General features: G+C 41.9%; 1 protein-coding gene across 1 annotated transcript in view; it reads left to right on the plus strand.

The window, feature by feature from the left end:
* Positions 1–16016: 16016 nt before the first annotated feature.
* Positions 16017–22273, plus strand: part of LOC311137611 (bcl-2-related ovarian killer protein homolog A-like) — a gene marked incomplete at its 3' end in the record, with an annotated part of 46048 nt that continues 39791 nt past the window's right edge. The window contains exon 1 of the mRNA XM_084172113.1: positions 16017–16294. Within this exon, the coding sequence (XP_084028239.1) occupies positions 16072–16294 (223 nt within the window). The 5' untranslated portion in view covers positions 16017–16071. The remainder of the gene's footprint in view (positions 16295–22273) is intronic.

Here is a 22273-nt window from a genome sequence, read left to right on the forward strand (position 1 = left end):
TTTTCCTCATCAATCTACACACAATACCCCATAATGACAAAGCGAAAACAGGTTTTTAGACATTTTTGAAAATGTATTAAAAATAATACACAGAAATACCGTATTTACATAAGTATTCAGACCCTATGAGACACGAAATTGAGCTCAGGTGCATCCTGCTTCCATTGATCATCCTTGAGATGTTTCTACAACTTGATTGGAGTCCACCTGTGGTAAATTAAATTAGATTGGACACATCTGTCTATATAAGGTCCCACAGTTGACAGTGCATGTCAGAGCAAAAACCAAGCCATGAGGTTGAAGGAATTGTCCGTAGAGACATGATTGTGTTGAGACACAGATCTGGGGAAGGGTTCCAAAAAATGTCTGCAGCATTGAAGGTCCCCAATAACACAGTGGCCCCCAATATTCTTTAATGGAAGAAGTTTGGAACCACCAAGACTCTTCCTAGAGCTGGTTGCCTGGCCAAACTGAGCAATCGGGGGAGAAGGGCCTTGGTCAGGGAGGTGACCAAGAACCCGATGGTCACTCTGACAGAGCTCCAGAGTGCCTCTGTGGAGAAGGGAGAACCTTTCAGAAGGAAAACCATTTCTGCAGCACTCCACTAATCAGGCCTATGGTAGAGTGGCCAGACGGAAGCCACTCCTCAGTAAAAGGCACAAGACAGCCCGCTTGTAGTTTGTCATAAGGCACCTAAAGGACTCTCAGACCATGAGAAACAAGATTCTCTAGTCTGATGAAACCAAGATTGAACTCTTTGGCCTGAATGCCAAAAGTCACGTCTGGAGGAAACCTGGCACCATCCCTACGGTGAAGCATGGTGGTGGCAGCATCATGCTGTGGGGATGTATTTCAGCGGCAGGGACTGGGAGACTAGTCAGCATTGAGGCAGAGATTTAACAGAGCATAGTGCAGAGAGATCCTTGATGATAACCTGCTCCAGAGCGCTCAGGACCTCAGACTGGGGCGAATGTTCACCTTCCAACAGGACGACGATCCTAAGCACACAGCCAAGACAACGCAGGAGTGGCTTCAGGACAAGTCTCTGAATGACCTTGAGTGGCCCAGCCAGAGCCCGGACTTGAACCCGATCCAACATCTCTGGAGAGACCTGAAAATAGCTGTGCAATGACGCTCCCCATCCAACCTTACAGAGCTTGAGAGGATCTGCAGAGCAGAATGGGGGAAACTCCCCAAATACAGGTGTGCCAAGCTTGTAGCATCATACCCAAAAAGACTCATGGCTGTAATCGCTGCCAAAGGTGCTTCAACAAAGTACTGCGTAAAGAATCTGAATACTTATGTAAATGTGATATTTCCATTATTTATTTTTATTTTTTGCAAAAATGTATAAAAACCTGTTTTTGCTTTGTCATTATGGGGTATTGTGTGTAGATTGATGAGGGGGAAAACAACAATTTAATACATTTTAGAATAAGGCTGTAATGTAACAAAATGTGGCAAAAATCAATGGGTCTGAATACTTTCCGAATGCACTGTATATAATGTATTGTTAACTAGATTTATTATGTAATTCTTATTGATTTGTTTTTAACTCATGATTGATTTTTACATGCTATCAAATTGCCGGTGGGGTGGAGGGACTAATAAAAACTTGATGTGAAAAAAAATGTCAATGATGTGATGCTGACCAGCGCATGAGTCACAGAAGTTATTGATTATTATTAATTTATTGATTATGATGGGATTGTTTACTACTTGATCAATTCTGGATGTGAATGGTTGGTATTATAATGGTTGGTATTATAATGGTTGGTATTAGAATGGTTGGTATTATAATGGTTGGTATTATAATGGTTGGTATTATAATGGTTGGTAATATAATGGTTGGTTTTAGAATGGTTGGTATTAGAATGGTTGGTATTAGAATGGTTGGTATTAGAGTGGTTGGTATTAGAATGGTTGGTATTAGAATGGTTGGTATTATAATGGTTGGTATTAGAATGGTTGGTATTATAATGGTTGGTATTATAATGGTTGGTATTAGAATGGTTGGTATTAGAATGGTAGGTAATAGAATGGTTGGTATTAGAATGGTTGGTATTAGAATGGTTGGTATTCGAGTGGTTGGTATTAGAATGGTTGGTATTATAATGGTTGGTATTATAATGGTTGGTATTATAATGGTTGGTATTATAATGGTAGGTATTAGAATGGTTGGTATTAGAATGGTTGGTATTAGAATGGTTGGTATTAGAATGGTTGATATTAGAATGGTTGGTATTATAATGGTTGGTATTATAATGGTTGGTATTAGAGTGGTTGGTATTATAATGGTTGGTATTAGAATGGTTGGTATTAGAATGGTTGGTATTCGAATGGTTGGTATTAGAGTGGTTGGTATTAGAATGGTTGGTATTAGAATGGTTGGTATTAGAATGGTTGGTATTAGAATGGTTGGTATTAGAATGGTTGGTATTAGAATGGTTGGTTTTGACATACCCATACAAGAGGTAGAATAAAGTAAAACCATGTTTTGAAATAGATAGTTGTGTCAAAATATTTTACTTCAAAAGTGGTTAATTTGATCGATAGTATAACATCACCCTATTATACATCTTGCTGGACCGATGAGATTGATGTTTTCTCAACTGTGTGTCAAATACCAACCCGAGAGGATTTTCTACCAGTCTGCTTCAAATCTGATTACGTGTGATGTATTTTGAGGTCAATCATTGTTCTAGTGTACTACCAGCTCTACTACCATGAGTTAGTCTGGTACCTGGTTCTACTATGAGTTAGTCTGGTACCTGGTTCTACTATGAGTTAGTCTGGTACCTGGTTCTACCATGGTTCTACCCTCAGTCTGGTACCTGGTTTTACCCTCAGTCTTCTACCTGGTTCATGCGCAGGTAATCAGTGAACAAGATATTCTGGTTGCAGTCCCATCAGACATGTGTGATGGTGTTGGGTCTCTGGCCCTGACCCAGCAGATAGCGAGGAGGGTCATTCCACCAATAGATTGCCTTTTGGGTAGTGTGATTTGGTAAAATAAAACCTTTTTTATTTCACCAAATTGTAACATTCTGTCATAAAGAGCACATATTCAACTTAATAAAAAAACATGTTTCCATTTCCATCTCAAGAGGTAAAAAAAGACTATAGTAAGTGCCAATTAAGTGCCAATTAAGTGCCAATTCAGTGCCAATTCAGTGCCAATTCAAGTAGAAGAGGAACAGGGTTGACGATTTCATCTTAAATCAGACATAAATCCCCCTTGTAACAGGGAGAATGGAAGCTTATTGTGTGCAACAGAGAGGGGCAATTGAATGTAAGTTAAACATTTCTAGCCTGTCTATCTGTGGGTAACAGGGTTGACATGTTCTGCTCGACCAGCTCAGTTTTCCACCACAAAACACCAGAAAATGTCCAAAAAGATTAGAACTAGTTTACCTGCTCTTAATAAGATTTTTCTTCTGAAAATAATATTTAAAAATAAATAGATTCACCATATTAAAATGAGAGTTCAGTTCACGTAACAGGGATGACCTTCAATTGAGGGACAAACGTAAATTAATCACTAATCACATGAAATCAATAATTATCATCAGAAATTACTTTTTTTAAAAGCAACAAAACAACTACGGCTTTACAATAACCAGGTTTCCATCTAACCTTTTTATAAACATGAACTACATGTCGGATAAAACATTTAATGACAGGCCTGATGGCAACAGCTAAGTTGTAGGGTAAACTTTCCAAAAGTCGGCAAAACAAAATACACCAGACAAGGTGGGATCTTTTTGTGTCTTTAAAATTAATAGTGCGAGAAATGGCTTAATGCTCAAATATTGGTATAATAACCGTCATGTCGAAGTAAACTTGGATTCACGTGATGACATGTTGTGTGGTCCTCCCACTACGACTCGGGAAAGCATGCAGTTTATCAGGCTACAGATTAAAATAAGTTCTGATGAACTTCACAGGGTGGTGAAAGGGCACGGTGATGAGTTTGATGCTCCTTTCCACTAAATATCAAGGGTCTTATTCTAGTGAAATGATCGATCGATCCTCGGCTGCCGTTTGACAAATAAATAATCTTGCTCTTATCCACAGTAATCTCATCATGTAGGCTACGTCCCTTGTGTGCTATGTTTGACCTACAAGCTGCTGCCAATACCTTAGCCATCATGTACACTACTTACATTGCTCTGCAAAGCCTACATAGCACCTTGCTATCAGTATTACACAGCTGTTATCTATCCTACTGATATTACCTAGCCATAACTGACCTTACACTGTCACTGTGTAATCCATACAGTGGGGAATTGTTTTATTTAGTCAGCCACCAATGGTCCAAGTTCTCCCACTTAAAAAGATGAGAGAGGCCTGTAATTTTCATCATAGGTACACGTCAACTGTGACAGACAAAATGAGAAGAAAAAAAATCCAGAAAATCACATTGTAGGATTTTTAATGAATTTATTTGCAAATTATGGTGGAAAATAAGTATTTGGTCAATAACAAAAGTTTCTCAATACTTTGTTATATACCCTTTGTTGGCAATGACACATGTCAAATGTTTTCTGTAAGTCTTCACAAGGTTTTCACACACTGTTGCTGGTATTTTGGCCCATTCCTCCATGCAGATCTCCTCTAGAGCAGTGATGTTTTGGGGCTGTCGCTGGGCAACACGGACTTTCAACTCCCTCCAAAGATTTTTTTTGGGGTTGAGATCTGGAGACTGGCTAGGCCACTCCAGGACCTTGAAATGCTTCTTACGAAGCCACTCCTTCGTTGCCCGGGCGGTGTGTTTGGGATCATTGTCATGCTGAAAGACCCAGCCACGTTTCATCTTCAATGCCCTTGCTGATGGAAGGAGGTTTTCACTCAAAATCTCACGATACATGGCCCCATTCATTCTTTCCTTTACACGGATCAGTCGTCCTGGTCCCTTTGCAGACAAACAGCCCCAAAGCATGATGTTTCCACCCCCATGCTTCACAGTAGGTATGGTGTTCTTTGGATGCAACTCAGCATTCTTTGTCCTCCAAACACAACGAGTTGAGTTTTTACCAAAAGGTTCTATTTTGGTTTCATCTGACCATATGACATTCTCCCAATCCTCTTCTGGATCATCCAAATGCACTCTAGCAAACTTCAGACGGGCCTGGACATGTACTGGCCTAAGCAGGGGGACACGTCTGGCACTGCAGGATTTGAGTCCCTGGCGGCGTAGTGTGTTACTGATGGTAGGCTTTGTTACTTTGGTTCCAGCTCTCTCCAGGTCATTCACTAGGTCCCCCCATGTGGTTCTGGGATTTTTGCTCACCGTTCTTGTGATCATTTTGACCCCACGGGGTGAGATCTTGCGTGGAGCCCCAGATCGAGGGAGATTATCAGTGGTCTTGTATGTCTTCCATTTCCTAATATTTGCTCCCACAGTTGATTTCTTCAAACCAAGCTGCTTACAATTGCAGATTCAGTCTTCCCAGCCTGGTGCAGGTCTACAATTTTGTTTCTGGTGTCCTTAAGACAGCTCTTTGGTCTTGGCCATAGTGGAGTTTGGAGTGTGACTGTTTGAGGTTGTGGACAGGTGTCTTTTATACTGATAACAAGTTCAAACAGGTGCCATTAATACAGGTAACGAGTGGAGGACAGAGGAGCCTCTTAAAGAAGAAGTTATAGGTCTGTGAGAGCCAGAAATCTTGCTTGTTTGTAGGTGACCAAATACTTATTTTCCACCATAATTTGCAAATAAATTCATTAAAAATCCTACAATGTGATTTTCTGGATTTTTTTTTCTCAATTTGTCTGTCATAGTTGACGTGTACCTATGATGAAAATTACAGGCCTCTCTCATCTTTTTAAGTGGGAGAACTTGCACAATTGGTGGCTGACTAAATACTTTTATATACTCTTTCTCTCAGTTCACTACAGAAACCACTATCACTTTCACTGCTACCATCAGTCCAATTCCTATCGCTGTGTGTGTGTGCCTGCCTGCCTGTCTGTCTTTCAGCCCTCTCTAAATCCAACTCCAGCTGTCTTCAAGGCAAAGGGTGGCTATTTGAAGAATGTCAAATATAAAATATATTTCGATTTGTTTAACACCTTTTTTGGTTACTACGTGATTCCATGTGTGTTATTTAATAGTTTTGATGTCTTCACTATTATTCTACAATGTAGAAAATAGTAAAAATAAAGAAAAACCTTTGAATGTTCTAAAACGTTTGACGGGTAGTGTATATTAAACCTTCTAACAGAGGACAGTTGGACCTATAGATGAAACCTTCTAACAGAGGACAGTTGGACCTATAGATTAAACCTTCTAACAGAGGACAGTTGGACCTATAGATGAAACCTTCTAACAGAGGACAGTTGGACCTATAGATTAAACCTTCTAACAGAGGACAGTTGGACCTATTGATTAAACCTTCTAGCAGAGGACAGTTGGACCTATATATTAAACCTTCTAACAGAGGACAGTTGGACCTATAGATGAAACCTTCTAACAGAGGACAGTTGGACCTATTGATGAAACCTTCTAACAGAGGAGCTGGGACAGTTGGACCTATAGATTAAACCTTCTAACAGAGGACAGTTGGACCTATAGATTAAACCTTCTAACAGAGGACAGTTGGACCTATAGATTAAACCTTCTAACAGAGGAGCTGGGACAGTTGGACCTGTCTATTAACCGGCACCTCTATCAGTCCACCACCAGTTGGTGGAGTCTCTTTTTCAATGTCTGCGTCTGAAATGGCCCCCTATTTACAACATAGTGCTCGTACACTACTATAGGGAATAGGGTGCCATTTCAGACACAGCCAATATTAGCTTCCATGTCCATCTGGATCACTTTGCCAGAAGATGGCAGTGATGGGCTGTTGACCAACATCATCATGAAGCTGGCAGGGTGCTGTTCCCAACTTCCCAGTGAGTGAAAACCTGGAGTATATTGAGGGGAGCAGAGAGAATGGCTCGGTCCCAAATAGCAACCTATTCCCAGCGGCTCTGGTCGAAAGTTGTGCACTATATATGGAATAGGGTGCTATTTGAGAATAGTGCACTATTCTTGAGAAAAGGGGCACTAAAATCGTGAATAGGGTGCCATTTGAGACAAGGCCAAGAGACTTGAACTCAGGACCCATAGCAGCATAGTTACACAGCTACTTACCCTGACAACTCAGGACCCATAGCAGCATAGTTACACAGCTACTTACCCTGACAACTCAGGACCCATAGCAGCATAGTTACACAGCTACTTACCCTAAGAACGACTCAAACGATAACGATATGAAGATTAATAATAGTCGGTTGGGGAATCCTATGAGAAGGTATTCTCTTTGCATGCCCAAACAATACTCTGTCATACGGGTTAATTCACTGTAAATACATGTACAACTCTGTATTCTAGCCGCAATGTATGCTGCATCTTGTGTAATACTGTATGTCATTTAAAAACAGAATTCTTGAGTGTTCTCAAAAGGTTGTGTGACTCATTGTGACCTTTCGGCCATCAACGGCCGAAACATTAGGATATTAATTGTTAGATAAATAAGGTACCAAGTTTTGTGAGCGAGATGCACGCCCTTTCCTTCCTAAATTCCTATAAACTCCTTTTATTCAAGGCCGTAGTCTTTATACCCTCATGCTACTATTGTCCCTGGATTTAATTAATTCAACCAAACTCATGAACTCATAATAGAAAGAGAACACAGTACTTTAAATCCTGGTTGGACCACCAGGGAGAACTGCTGCTGTGTGTGTTGGCATACGATACATCCTCAAGGGCCCCTCTGTAATCTTCATATGACAGCTCCAAAGAGCTTCCTTTACTTTCTCAAGATAACATTCAGTTTTAGCCACAGTTTTTTTTTTCAGGGGTTGGAGAAGGGAGAGCCAAATTTGTGGCATTTGTGGTTTAAGCCCAGGGGAAAACAGTGCCCACGCCATCTGCTGTCAACATTCTGTCGTGTTGATCATGTTCTTAAACATATTTTTTGAAGTTATTTTTGTTTTTCTTCTTATCATCAGCCCAACATGTGGGTAATGACCTTGAGCAGTAGTGAATAGGCTATACATACTGTATAGGACCCGTTTCCCAGATCAGAACAAGCCTAGTCCGGGACTAAAAAAAGCACTTTCAACTCAGACTTTCTGTGTCTAGGAAACCGGTCCGTAGGACATTACACAGACAATATCATCATCATCAGAGAGAGACAATTTTTGTCAGTCTCAAAAAGGAACCCTATTCCCTATATAGTGCACTACTACACCTATATCTCTGGATGCATCCCAAATGGCACCCTATTCCCTATATAGTGCACTACGTTAGACTAGGACTCAAGTAGTGCGCTATTTAGGGAATTTGGGTGCCATTTGGGCTGGGCCCATTGTGCAATTAGGGAACTGAAATCTACAGTTGTTCCAGGGTAATTTGGCGGAAATACTGATGTACAGTAATTACAATGCCTGTCTTGGCATGGTGAACTAAGACACAGTAATGAGTTTTCACTAATGGATCATTTGAAGAAGCAGTGTTGATTTAGCACGTGTGTGTGTGTTTTATGTTCAAATAAATATACACACTACCAGTCAAATGTTTGGACAGACCTACTCATTCAAGGGTTTTTCTTCATAAAAAATAAATAAGTTACATTATAGAATAATAGTGAAGACATCAAAACTATGATATAACGCATATGGAATCATGTAGTAATCAAAAAAAAGTGTTAAACAAATCAAAATATATTTTAGATTTGAGATTCTTCAAATAGCCACCCCTTTGCCTTGATGACAGCTTTGCACACGCTTGGCATTCTCTCAACCAGCTTCACCTGGAATGCTTTTCCAACAGTCTTGAAGGAGTTCCCACATATGCTGAGCACTTGTTGGCTGCTTTTCCTTCACTCTGCCGTCCGACTCATCCCAAACCATCTCAATTGGGTTGAGGTCGGGTGATTGTGGAGGCCAGGTCATCTGATGCAGCACTCCATCACTCTCCTTCTTGGTAAAATAGCCCTTACACATCTGGAGGTGTATTGGGTCATTGTCCTGTTGAAAAACAAGTGATAGTCCCACTAAGCCCAAACCAGATGGGATGGCGTATCGCTGCAGAATGCTGTGGTAGCCATGCTGGTTAAGTGTGCCTTGAATTCTAAATAAATCACAGACACTGTCACCAGAAAAGCACCCCTAAACCATAACACCACCTCCTCCATGCTTTACGGTGGGAACTTAACATACAGAGGTCATCCGTTGACCCACACCGCGTCTCACAATGACACAGTGGTTGGAACCAAAAATCTCACATTTGGACTCCAGACCAAAGGACACATTTCCACCGGCCTAATTTCCATTGCTCATGTTTCTTGGCCCAAGCAGGTCTCTTCTTCTTATTGGTGTCCTTTAGTTGTGGTTTCTTTGCAGCAATTCGACCATGAAGGCCTGATTCACAAAGTCCCCTCTGAACAGTTGATGTTGAGATGTTTCTGTGACTTGAACTGGCAGGGTGCTGTAGACCAGGGTTTCCCAAACTCAGTCCCGCCGACTATTCAATGGTCAAGACATTGTTTGGTGTATCGGTAAGCAACTGAAGCCATGAAATTGCATTTTTGTCCCCCCACAGTTTTATCATTGCACTGTCATGCAAAAAGCTGCAACGGTGTGCTTTAAGACCATGCGGTATCAGCCGGCTGGATTTAGGACTGTGTGGACACAACAGAGCATACGAACAGAGGCAGCTGTTGTCTGTGTGTGTGTTCTGCTTTTTCTCAGAGTTGTAAAAGCAAGTAAAGCAGAAACTGGCTACTCTTTATTTGACTGATGTAGCTGGCAAGGTAACTGCTGTTTGACTTAAAAGAAAACAGGTATTTATTCCCAGTTAGTAGTGTAACTGACATGTAACGTTAGCTAATGTTTCATCCCCTCTCGAGCGAAGTTCTGTCTGAAGGGAATGAACTAGCTAGCTAGTAGCTACCACAGCCAGTTCAGCTCTAGCCTCTAGCTATCTAGCTAGTAGCTACCACAGCCAGTTCAGCTCTAGGCTCTAGCTATCTGTCAGGTAGCAGTATCTAACAGCTGTTGTGTGTATGGAAATGTTTTGTAGCCTTTGTTTTCGTCACGTTTCAACAGGAAGTAAATTAACTTGGCTAGTTTTTCGCCAGTTGATGTGTACCATTAGAGCTAGACAAAAGTTGGCTAAAGTTAGCTAGCTAGCTAGCTCACTAACTTTAGCTATAGACCTGAATCGAACGATGAAACCAGCGGCCAAACGATTGAAGTCCAATATTCTGAAGAAAAAAAATTCACAGCGCAATGTGAGTTTTTGTTTGAGTCAGTGTAGCAATATAACGTTATTGATCTGTAAGTTTCCCTAGCTACTAGTAATTCCCTAAATTTCACACTGACATGGTATAAACAGCTCTACGGGCTTCACTGTCATGGTGCACAGTCAGTACACAACACTATGCTCATCATGTCTTGGCAGGATCAGATGGTGACAGGTGTCCCAGCAGGGTCAGACAGCCAGGGAAGACCAGTCTACGGAGCTCAGGTGAATTTTGCAGTATATTATAACAACCAGTGTATGGATACAAAGTTCTTCTTCTTCTTGAGTTGATGGGTAGGCTACAGTCCGGGATCTGGGAATAATCTGTCACTTCAATAATTGAACCATTGATTCTATTCTTGGCTAATATAATGTATAAATGTACACCAATGTAATTCTTTGTCGTGCCTCATCCGAGCAGGATCAGATGGTGACGGGGGTCTCATCAGGGTCAGGCAGCCAGGGAAGACCTGTCTGTGACGCCGCTGAAGTGAACTTTTTCAGATGCAAAACTTTATTTTCTCTGTGAAGCAAACACTGGACAAGCCAGGAGCTTCAAAGATTGAAACTATTTTAAGGCAGTCTGATTAACCTCTAAAGTTGATTTCCAAACTGTGTCAAGGGTTGATAGAGGCTTTTTCCCCGGTTCGGTGTTATACCTGCTAGAGCTGCCCCGGTCAACTGTAAGTGCAGTTATTGCGAAGTGGAAACGTCTTGGAGCAACAACTGCTCAGCCGCGAAGTGGTAGGCCACACAAGCTCACAGAACGGGACCGCTGAGTGCGGAAGCGTGTAGCGCGTAAAAATCGTCTGTCCTTGGTTGGCAACACTCACTACCGAGTTCAAAGCTGCCTCTGGAAGCAACGTCAGCACAGGAACTGTTCGTCTGGAGCTTCATGAAATGGGTTACCATGGCTGAGCAGCTGCACACAAGCCTAAGATCACCATGCGCAATGCTGGAGTGGTGTAATGCTCAACGCCATTGGACTCTGGAGCGGTGGAAACACGTTCTCTGGAGTGATGAATCACGCTTCACCATCTGGTAGTCCGACGGACAAATCTGGGTTTGGCGGATTCCAGGAGAATGCTACCTGCCCCAATGCATAGTCCCATCTCTAAAGTTTGGTGGAGGAGGAATAACAGTCTGGGGCTGTTTTTCATGGTTCGGGCTAGGCACCCTTTGTTCCAGTGAAGGGAAATCTTAACGCTACAGAATACAATGACATTCTAGATGATTATGTGCTTCCAACTTTGTAGCTACAGATTGGGGAAGGCCCTTTCCTGTTTCAGCATGACAATACCCCGGTGCACAAAGCGAGGTCCTTACAGAAATGGTTTGTCGAGATCGGTGTGGAAAAACTTGACTGGCCTGCACAGAGCCCTGACCTCAAGCCCATCGAACACCTTTGGGATGAATTGGAACACCGACTGTGAGCCAGGCCTAATCGCCCAACATCAGCGCCCGACATCACTAATGCTCTTGTGGCTGAATGGAAGCAAATCCCTGCAGTAATGTTCCAACATCTAGTGGAAAGCCTTCCAAGAGAAGTGGAGGCTGTTATAGCAGCAAAGGGGGGACCAACTCCATATCAATATCCATGATCTTGGAATGAGATGTTCAATGTCCACATACTTTTGGCCATGTAGTGTATGTTTGAATGCCGAGTCATGTTCATATAATCTCAGACATTAATGAATGCATTAACACCATCCATTGAACGTACTTCATGCCAGTGAAACTGAATTTCATCCACTCAGAAATGTCATTCCTCTGCTGGAGGTGTAAAACACAAAAGGGGACATACACTGAACAAAAATATAAACGCAACATGTAAAATGTTAGTCCCATGTTTCATGTGCTGAAACAAAAGATCCCCGAAATGTTCCATACGCACAAAAGTTTATTTCTCTCAAATGTTGTGCACATATTTGTTTACATCCCTGTTAGTGAACATTTCTCCTTTGCCAAGATAATCCATCCATCTGACAAGTGTGGCATCAAGAAGCTGATTAAACAGCATAATCATTACACAGGTGCACCATGTACTGGGGACAATAAAAGGCCACTCTAAAATGTGCAGTTTTGTCACACAACACAAAGCCACAGATGTCTCAAATTTTGAGGGATCTTGCAATAGGCATGCTGACTGCAGGAATGTCCACAAGAGCTATTGCCAGATAATTGAATGTTCATTTCTATACCATAAGCCGCACCCAACGTCGTTTTAGGGAATTTGGCAGTACATCCAACCAGCCTCACAACTGCAGACCACGTGTAACCACGCCAGCCCAGGACCTCCACATCTGGCTTCTTCACCTGTCGGGATTGTCTGAGACCAGCCACCCGGACAGCTGATGAAACTGAAGAAGATTTCTGTCTGTAATAAAGACCTTATGTGGGGAAAAACTCATTCTGATTGGCAGGTCCTGGCTTCCCAGTGGGTGGGCCTGGCTCCCAAGTGGGTGGGCCTATGCCCTCCCAGGCCCACCCATGGCTGCGCCCCTGCCCAGTCATGTGAAATCCATAGATTAGGGCCTAATGAATTTATTTCTAATGACGGATTTACTGTAGCTCTATAAAATCTTTAAAATTGTTGCATGTTGCGTTTCTATTTTCATTCAGTATATTTGCATTTGTTATGTTCTTGTGAAGGCTGGCTGAATTCTGGCAGAAAGAGAGTTCTTTTATCAGATTCTCCCAGCTCTCTGTTTTCTCTCTGTTTTGTTTGTTTGGAAATGTTGATACTTAATTGGAAGGTTGGTTATCCTCCCACAATGTCACAATGGGATGGCAGAAATGTCAAGTTATGTATCACTAGATTTGATTTATTACAAGATTAAAGGCATACTGTGCAACTTGCATAAGGTCTGGATGCCTTATATGGAATACTGTATGACAAAAGGAGTCTGTCTTGAAAACATGCCCACGTCAGGGGAGATACCTATTTAGGGAATCCCTAGCTGCTGGGCTGCTCAGTCCCGGCCCTGGGGGTCTGCCGTACTGTTGGTTGTCACTCTGATCTTGGCCTAACACACCTGAAACCAATAATGAATGTTTCAACAAGATCCTAAAGCTGAGTGGGGTGTGTTGGGTTGGGGGCGCTGCAGGGCGGTGGACCCCTAGGGGCAGGACAGGGTGATCCAGTCCCCCCATTTTAGGGGAGCAAAAGTATCGGGACAAATTCACTTGTATGTGTATGAAAGTATTAGAAAGTGAAGTATTTGGTCCTATATTTACAGCACACAATGACTACATCAAGCCTGTGACTCTAAACATTTGTTGAATGCATTCTGTTTGTTTTGGTTGTGTTTCAGATTATTTTGTGCCCAATAGAAATGGTAAATGATGTTAGGTGAAAAGGTCAGGGTTTCATAGCCGCTGGCAGAACAGCAGAAACTGGATCAGCAGCACGACCAGGTGGACTGGGGACAGCCGGGAGTCATCAGTCCAGGTGGTCCTGAGGCATGGTCCTAGGGCTGTCATTACATTTTACATTTTAGTCATTTAGCAGACGCTCTTATCCAGAGCGACTTACAGGAGCAGTCATAGTGTGCTTGGTTAAATACTGTAGCTACAGTGGTGTGAAAAAGTGTTTGCCCCCTTCCTGATTTCTTATTTGTTTGCATGTTTGTCACACTTAAATGTTTCAGATCATCAAACAAATTTAAATATTAGTCAAAGATAACACAAGTAAACACAAAATGCAGTTTTGAAATGAAGGTTGTTATTATTAAGGGAAAACAAAATCCAAACCCACATGGCCCTGTGTGAAAAAGTGATTGCCCCCTACAACCGAATAACTGGTTGGGCCACCCTTAGCAGCAACAACTGCAATCAAGCGTTTGCGATAACTTGCAATGAGTCTTTTACAGCACTGTGGAGGAATATTGGCCCACTCATCTTTGCAGAATTGTTGTAATTCAGCCACATTGGAGGGTTTGCGAGCATGAACTGCCTTTTTAAGGTCATGCCACAGCATCTCAATAGGATTCAGGTCACTCCAAAGTCTTCATTTTGTTTTTCTTCAGTCATTCAGAGGTGGACTTGCTGGTGTGTTTTGGATCATTGTCCTGCTGCAGAACCCAAGTTCGCTTCAGCTTGAGGTCACAAACAGATGGCCGTGCATTCTCCTTCAGGATTTTTTTGGTAGACAGCAGAATTCATGGTTCCATTTATCACAGCAAGTCTTCCAGGTCCTGAAGCAGCAAAACAGGCCCAGACCATCACACTACCACCACCATATTTTACTGTTGGTATGATGTTCTTTTTCTGAAATGCGGTGTTACTTTTACGCCAGATGTAATGTGACACACACCTTCCAAAAAGTTCAACTTTTGTCTCGTCAGTCCACAGAGTATTTTCCCCAAAGGTCTTGGGGATCATCAAGATGTTTTCTGGCAAAAATGAGACAAGCCTTAATGTTATTTGCTCAGGAGTGGTTTTCGACTTGGAACTCTGCCATGCAGGCCATTTTTGCCCAGTCTCTTTCTTATGGTGCAGTCATGAACATTGACCTTAACTGAGGCAAGTGAGGCCTGCAGCTCTTTGGATGTTGTTGTGGGGACTTTTGTGACCTCTTGGATGAGTCGTCGCTGCGCTCTTGGGGTAATTTTGGTCGGCCGGCCACTCCTGGGAAGGTTCACCACTGTTCCATGTTTTCGCCATTTGTGGATAATGGCTCTCACTGTGGTTCGTTGGAGTCCCAAAGCTTTAGAAATGGCTTTATAACCTTTTCCAGACTGCTGGATCTCAATTACTTTCTTTCTCAATTGATGTCTAGCTTTTGAGGATATTTTTGGTCTACTTCACTTTGTCAGGCAGGTCCTATTTAAGTGAATCCTTGATTGAGAACAGGTGAGGCAGTAATCAGGCCTGGGTGTGGCTAGAGGAATTTAACTCAGGTGTGATAAACCACAGTTGAGTTGCGTTATAACAAACACTTTTTCATACAGGGCCATGTAGGTTTGGATTTTGTTTTCCCTTAATAATAACAACCTTCATTTCAAAACTGCATTTTGTGTTTACTTGTGTTGTCTTTGACTAATATTAAAATGTGTTTGATGATCTGAAACATTTAAGTGTGACAAACATGCAAACAAATAAGAAATCAGGAAGGGGGCAAACACTTTTTCACACCACTGTATTGACAAGAGAACTGAATATCCAATATAAAACTAGTTTTATACCTGCAGGAACCTGCTCTCTAAAAAGTGGGGTAAACAATACTTTCCTGTGGATATTTTGTCTCAAATTTCGAGCAGCTGAAGGACAAATCTCACAGACAACCAATAGAGTAAATTCGAATGTAATTTTATTCAACATTCTGGCTTCAAAGGAACATTTACACGATTTTGCACTCAAATGTTTCAGGCTATATACCAACTAATGTTGTATTACAGCCTGATTAATCCGACTACCTACAGAAGTTTATGTGTAGTGATAATGTAGGTCAATGTATAATCAGGGTAGGTCAAATCACCCTATAACTCAAGGAAGATTAGTTTGACTGACTGCATGCAGAATGGCATTGCAATGGAGCCGGTGTGCACCGTGACTGTGAATAAACCAAATGCAATTCTGCGCTACTGAAGAGAAATTAAATAATCCCTCCTCTTCCAGAGCGATCCTCTTCGAAACGCCCTCGGGGAGGAGGTAGTGAAGTAGCATTCTGGTGACAGAGGACCATACACGGCGATCGAGGTGGAGGCTCGGGCCGATTAGTGCCAGCGCCATGCGGGGCTGTTTGTGATTAACTGCTGCTGGGGACTGGGGGTATGGAGATGTTGCGTCGCTCCTCAGTATTCGCGGCTGAAGTGATGGAAGTATTTGACCGATCCCCCACAGACAAGGAGCTGGTGTCACAGGCGAAGGCGCTATGCAGGGATTTCATACATTCCAGGCTGAACAGGACCGGGATTGGGTGGTCGAAACCCGAGCAACAGCTGTCGGCATCAGGTGGGACATTTGGAGAAATCTCCTCTGTCCTCATGTGGTTAGGTAAGAACGCAGTTTGTGTACATTGGTGGGCTACTGTGTCTGTCTGAATGACAGGCTGCGTACCTATTAAGGGCTGTATTCAGCAACACATCCTATAGGACCATTTTAGAAAGCACTTAGTAATATATTGTCTACAATGTCCAAATATTATAGACTGAACGATAGTTTTTGAGCCAGCCAATGCATGTTAAAGGGTGTTCATTCATAAAATGATTAGTTAATTCAAGGTTTATACAAACATGTCCATTCAATAGAAAATTCCGACAGAAAAACAATTGTCCGAACCCCATGTCTCTCAAAAGTTAGACGATTTACTGAAAATTGAGCATGTTTAGAGTGAATGGAATGTCATCACAGGCATGATCAGAAAGTGGTCGCTTCTCCGCGGCAGAACGGTGCTAACTTACAACTGTTCCTGTTTTCATTGTGTATTTCCCTTTACATCGCCATAGAAACGGCCCCTCTCAAAGTAGATTGATCGCCAATATTGGCTTCATTGCCAAGGATCTGGATGTGAAAATGATGAAAGCATCAAGTTGATTTTGATGAATCCAACCAGTGGAAACAACTCCAAATGGTACCACCTCACAACACCAAATATGGAAGCGATGCAACCAAGCGCTGCGCGGTCTAAACTAGCAACGGTCACAGCAAATTGACCTTCTTATTTAATCAACACTGTCAGGTACAAGTATATTAAGGTTATAATATTGTAGAGAACAATTTAATGATTATTTCTATGTAATTTATAATGACACAGGGCAAAGAAATGTTGACATTAATTTCGTAGCACCCTCTCAAAGTGTGTTTTTCCCCTAGTCACCAATATTACTTGGAGTCCCATCACAAAATCATTCATATACACTACCAGTCAAAAGTTTTAGAACACCTACTCATTCAAGGGTTTTTCTTTATTATTTTTTTTACTATTTTCTACATTGTAGAATAATAGTGAAGACATCAAAACTATGAAATAACACATATGGAATCATGTTGTAACCACAAAAGTGTTAAACAAATCAAAATATATTTGAGATTCTTCAAATAGCCACCCTTTGCCTTGATGACAGCTTTGCACACTCTTAGCATTCTCTCAACCAGCTTCACCTGGAATGCTTTTCCAACCGTCTAGGAGTTCCCACATATGCTGAGCACTTGTTGGCTGCTTTTCCTTCACTCTGCAGTCCGACTCATCCCAAACCATCTCAATTTGGTTGAAGTCGGGGGATTGTGGAGGCCAGGTCATCTGATGCAGCACTCCATCACTCTCCTTCTTGGTCAAATAGCCCTTACACAGCCTGGAGGTGTATTGGGTCATTGTCCTGTGGAAAAACAAATGATAGTCCCACTAAGCCCAAACCAGATGAGATGGCGTATTGCTGCAGAATGCTGTGGTAGCCATGCTGGTTAAGTGTGCCTTGAATTCTAAATAAATCACAGACAGTGTCACCAGCAAAGCACCCCCACACCATAACACCGCCTCCTCCATGCTTTACGGTGGGAACCACACATGGAGAGATCAGCCGTCTCACAAAGACACGGCGGTTGGAACCAAAAATCTCCAATTTGGACTCCAGACCAAAGGACACATTTCCACCGGTCTAATGTCCATTGCTCGTGTTTCTTGGCCCAAGCAAGTCTCTTCTTCTTATTGGTGTCCTTTAGTAGTGGTTTCTTTGCAGCAATTCAACCATGAAGGCCTGATTCACACAGTCTCCTCTGAACAGTTGATGTTGAGATGTGTCTGTTACTTGAACTCTGTGAAACATTTATTTGGGCTGCAATTTCTGAGGCTGGTAACTCTAATGAATTTATCCTCTGCAGCAGAGGTAACTCTGGGTCTTCCTTTCATGTGGCGGTCCTCATGAGAGCCAGTTTCATCATAGCGCTTGATGATTTTTGCGACTGCACTTGAAGAAATGTTCAAAGTTCTTGAAATGTTCCATATTGACTGACCTTCATGTCTTAAAGTAATGATGGACTGTCGTTTCTCTTTGCTTATTTGAGCTGTTCTTGCCATAATATGGACTTGGCCTTTCACCAAATAGGGCTATCTTCTGTATATCCCCCCTACCTTGTCACAACACAACTGATTGGCTCAAACACATTAAGAAGGAAATAAATTCCACAAATTAACTTTTAAGAATGCATTCCAGGTGACTACCTCATGAAGCTGGTTGAGGGAATGCTAAGAGTGTGCAAAGCTGTCATCAAGGCAAAGGGTGGCTATTTGAAGAATGTCAAATATACAATATTTTGATTTGTCTAACACTTTTTTGGTTACTACGTGATTCCATATGTGTTATTTCAAAGTTTTGATATCTTCACTATTATTCTACAATGTAAAAAATAAAGAAAAACCCTTGAATGAGTAGGTGTTCTAAAACTTTTGACCGGTAGTGTAAGTGTTCATGCAATGTTGTTCTGCACTAAGATGTCTGTTGACTGATGTTGCAGCATCTTAGCCTGATTTATATTGACTTTCTGGCAATTGTGTAATCAGGGCCGGTTCCAGGCATAAGTAATGTAAGCGGCCACTAGGGGGCCCCAACCCAAAACATTTTATTTAGAATTTTTTGAGGAACTCAGTGGGGTCTCAACTTACTGTTGAGGGTAAGAATAGTAGAATACACCAGGTGCAATGTCAAAATATGTGCATCATTAGTTTTTCTCTTGTTATGTCTGTCACTGACAGTCACTCAATTAGCCATGTTAGCTAGCAATTGTTAGATTGGTAGTTACTGTAGTCTAGCCAGCTACAGTTGAAGTCTGTATCTAAACTTGTAGTAATAATGACCGAATATCAGGACACGTGCCCAGGGGCTCCTGCGTCGTCTGTTGATCCGGTTATCCTCATCGTGGTACTCCAGCCCTCGGGGGCATGATTGGTGTCACACTTTTCCCCGGCCCCAGCTAACACACCTGATTAAACTAACTAGAGTCCTGTAGAGATTCACCTGAAAAACATATAAATGGTGTCACAAGACTTTGTTTGCAAACAACTGTAGCAACACTAAAACTTTTTTTTTAAACCAAGCAATTCTCTCATATCTGACATAGATGCTTGTGGTCGGCAAAGAAAGTGTAGTGTCGAGTCAATGTTGCTAATTATTGCTGTTAAACAAAGGAGTCCGCTTATACTGAACTTTGATCATAAGTTTTATTCATATCACAAGATTTCAGCATAAGTGTACAGATGTCTAGATCACCCGGAGAGCAGTGTCCTCCAAATTACAATGTCTGCTCTAACGTTCTTTGTTCAAACCCAGTATTTATAATATTCCCCAAAATTTGGGTTGCTCCCTCTACTGTCCAATCCCCTGTCTTCTATGGGGCGTCACCCTAAAAACGGCTCTCTTTGAAACTAAATAAACATCCTCTCAGGTTCCACTTGAAACCTTATCAAAGTCATAATCTTCATATACTACAAAAGCAAACAGGTTTAGGTAACAAATGTTCAGAGTTGGATCATGTCTACATACAGTAGCCAGGGAGAGGTGAGGTGGGGAACGTGATTAGTCTAGATAGAACAGCATTTCTGTTTTTGCCCTAGCACTACACAGCCGTTTCAAATGATAACATCATCAAGTGTTAATGATTTGAATCATCAAGTGTTAATGATTTGAATCAGGTGTGTAGTGCTAATGCAAAAACAGTATCTTCCTCGACTGTCCCTGTCCCACACTGGGCTGGATTTGTACTCCTCAGCAGTGGCGGCTCCTGAAAAAATTCTCAGGAGGGGCAATTTTTCTGATGATTTAGGTGACCTACACACATTTTAAAAAAGATATGTCCAGCAACAACATGAAGACAGGGGCAGCATATAAGTCAATACCAGAAGCATTTATTGACTGATCTGGGGAGATGGATTCCAGTTTCTGTGACAGATTATAAAAAATCTCTGATGCCTTTGTTATATTAGCTTTTGGTTGAATGTACTGTCGTAGTAAATATATAATGTTATAGCTTGGTCTGACTAAAATCTTGTGCATGACCCATTTTGTGTTGGGCGTTTGTTTCTGTTCCTATCCTATAACAATGGACAAAAGAGTCCTATCTTGTCAGCCTTGTCAGCAGGTGGCCAAGGAGTGGTGATCCTAGCTGACCTAAGACAGGACACTTTTACTTTACTCGCGTGCACGAACGAGTCCGTGCACGCGATTCCAGATATCTTTACCTCTGAATAAACTGCCTTTATTATACCATATCCACCCTGTCCAAAGTCTCTACTTGGTCTCAGTTCTCCAGTAAACTTGTGATTATCAACAGTACACAACGGTAACAAACAATTGGGGGAACTCACGGGGCAGATAGTAACCACTTAAAAGGAAGCGATTCCCAAACCTTCCATAACAAAGCCATCACCTACAGAGAGATGAACTTGGAGAAGAGTCCCCTAAGTAAGCTTGTCCTGGGCCTCTGTTCACAAACACAAACAGACCCCACACAGCCCCAGGACAACAACAACAACAACAACAACAACAACAACAACACAATTAGACCCAACCAAATCATGAGAAAACAAAAAGAGAATTACTTGACACATTGGAAAGAACAAACAAAAAAACAGAGCAAACTAGAATGCTATTTGGCCCTAAACAGAGAGTACACAGTGGCAGAATACCTGACCACTGTGACTGACCCAAACTTAAGGAAAGCTTTGACTATGTACAGACTCAGTGACCATAGCCTTGCTATTGAGAAAGGCCGCCGTAGGCAGACCTGGCTCTCAAGAGAAGACAGGCTATGTGCACACTGCCCACAAAATGAGGTGGAAACTGAGCTGCACTTCCTAACCTCCTGCCAAATGTATGACCATATTAGAGACACATATTTCCCTCAGATTACAGCGATCCACAAAGAATTCGAAAACAAACCCAATTTTGATAAACTCCCTTATCTACTGGGTGAAAAACCACAGTGTGCCATCACAGCTGCAAGATTTGTGACCTGTTGCCACAAGAAAAGGGCAACCAGTGAAGAACAAACACCATTGTAAATACAACCCATATTTATGTTTATTTATTTTCCCATTTGTACTTTAACTATTTGCACATTGTAACAACACTGTATATATACATAATATGACATTTGAAATGTCTTTATTCTTTTGAAACTTCTGAGTGTAATGTTTACTGTTAATATTTATTGTTTATTTCACTTTTGTTTACTATCTACTTCCCTTGCTTTGGCAATGTTAACACACGTTTCCCATGCCAATAAAGCCCTTAAATTGAATTGAATTGATAGTAAGGTCGCAATGACACAGAAAGCAGTTCAATGTCGGGGTACAGAGTCGCTCTCTTACCAGGATCGCGGTCCGCTCTGACCAGGGTGAAGGTGGCCGGCTCCACTTCTCTGTCCGGGACTCTGTCATCCAGCCAAGTCTCCCAGCTGTATTGGGATTACAGCTGCCTGCAGCGTTTTCATTATTTAGTCCGTTCGTAGCGGGTATGTACACGATCAACAAGATCAGTCCAAAACCGAAAGATCAGTTCAAAGCAGAATGTTTGCAGAATGTTTGTAAACTAAGTCTACAAATTAAAAACATAAAATAACGCCACACTGCAGGTCACAACAGAGACGCTGCTCGCCGCCATTGTCTTAGTTACGTTCATGGTTACGTCACGTATGACGAAAGCGCGTAAGTGCATGCCCACAGACACCCATAGAGAATGTATTGAAAGCTTTGAAATTTGAAAAAAATAGATTTTACATGACAGGCTATGAGAGACTTCTGGGCGATTTTCAACTTGACTGAAATCGCCCCAAAAACGGGCGGGGCCATTTGAAGCACGACTTTAGCCTGATTTGATATTTAGTGGCTGGCAGATCAGACGTGAACACTGATAACTACTGTTGCCGTGATATAATTGATTAGAAAAAAAATCCCTTCCTTTTCCCGTTTGGCAGTGCGTCGCCCATATCGCCCTATTGAACACACCGCCCATGCTCCTCAGTCTTGCCCTCATCGTTCTT

Source organism: Coregonus lavaretus (assembly GCF_964263955.1).
Source record: "Coregonus lavaretus genome assembly, chromosome: 11".
NCBI lineage: Eukaryota > Metazoa > Chordata > Actinopteri > Salmoniformes > Salmonidae > Coregonus > Coregonus lavaretus.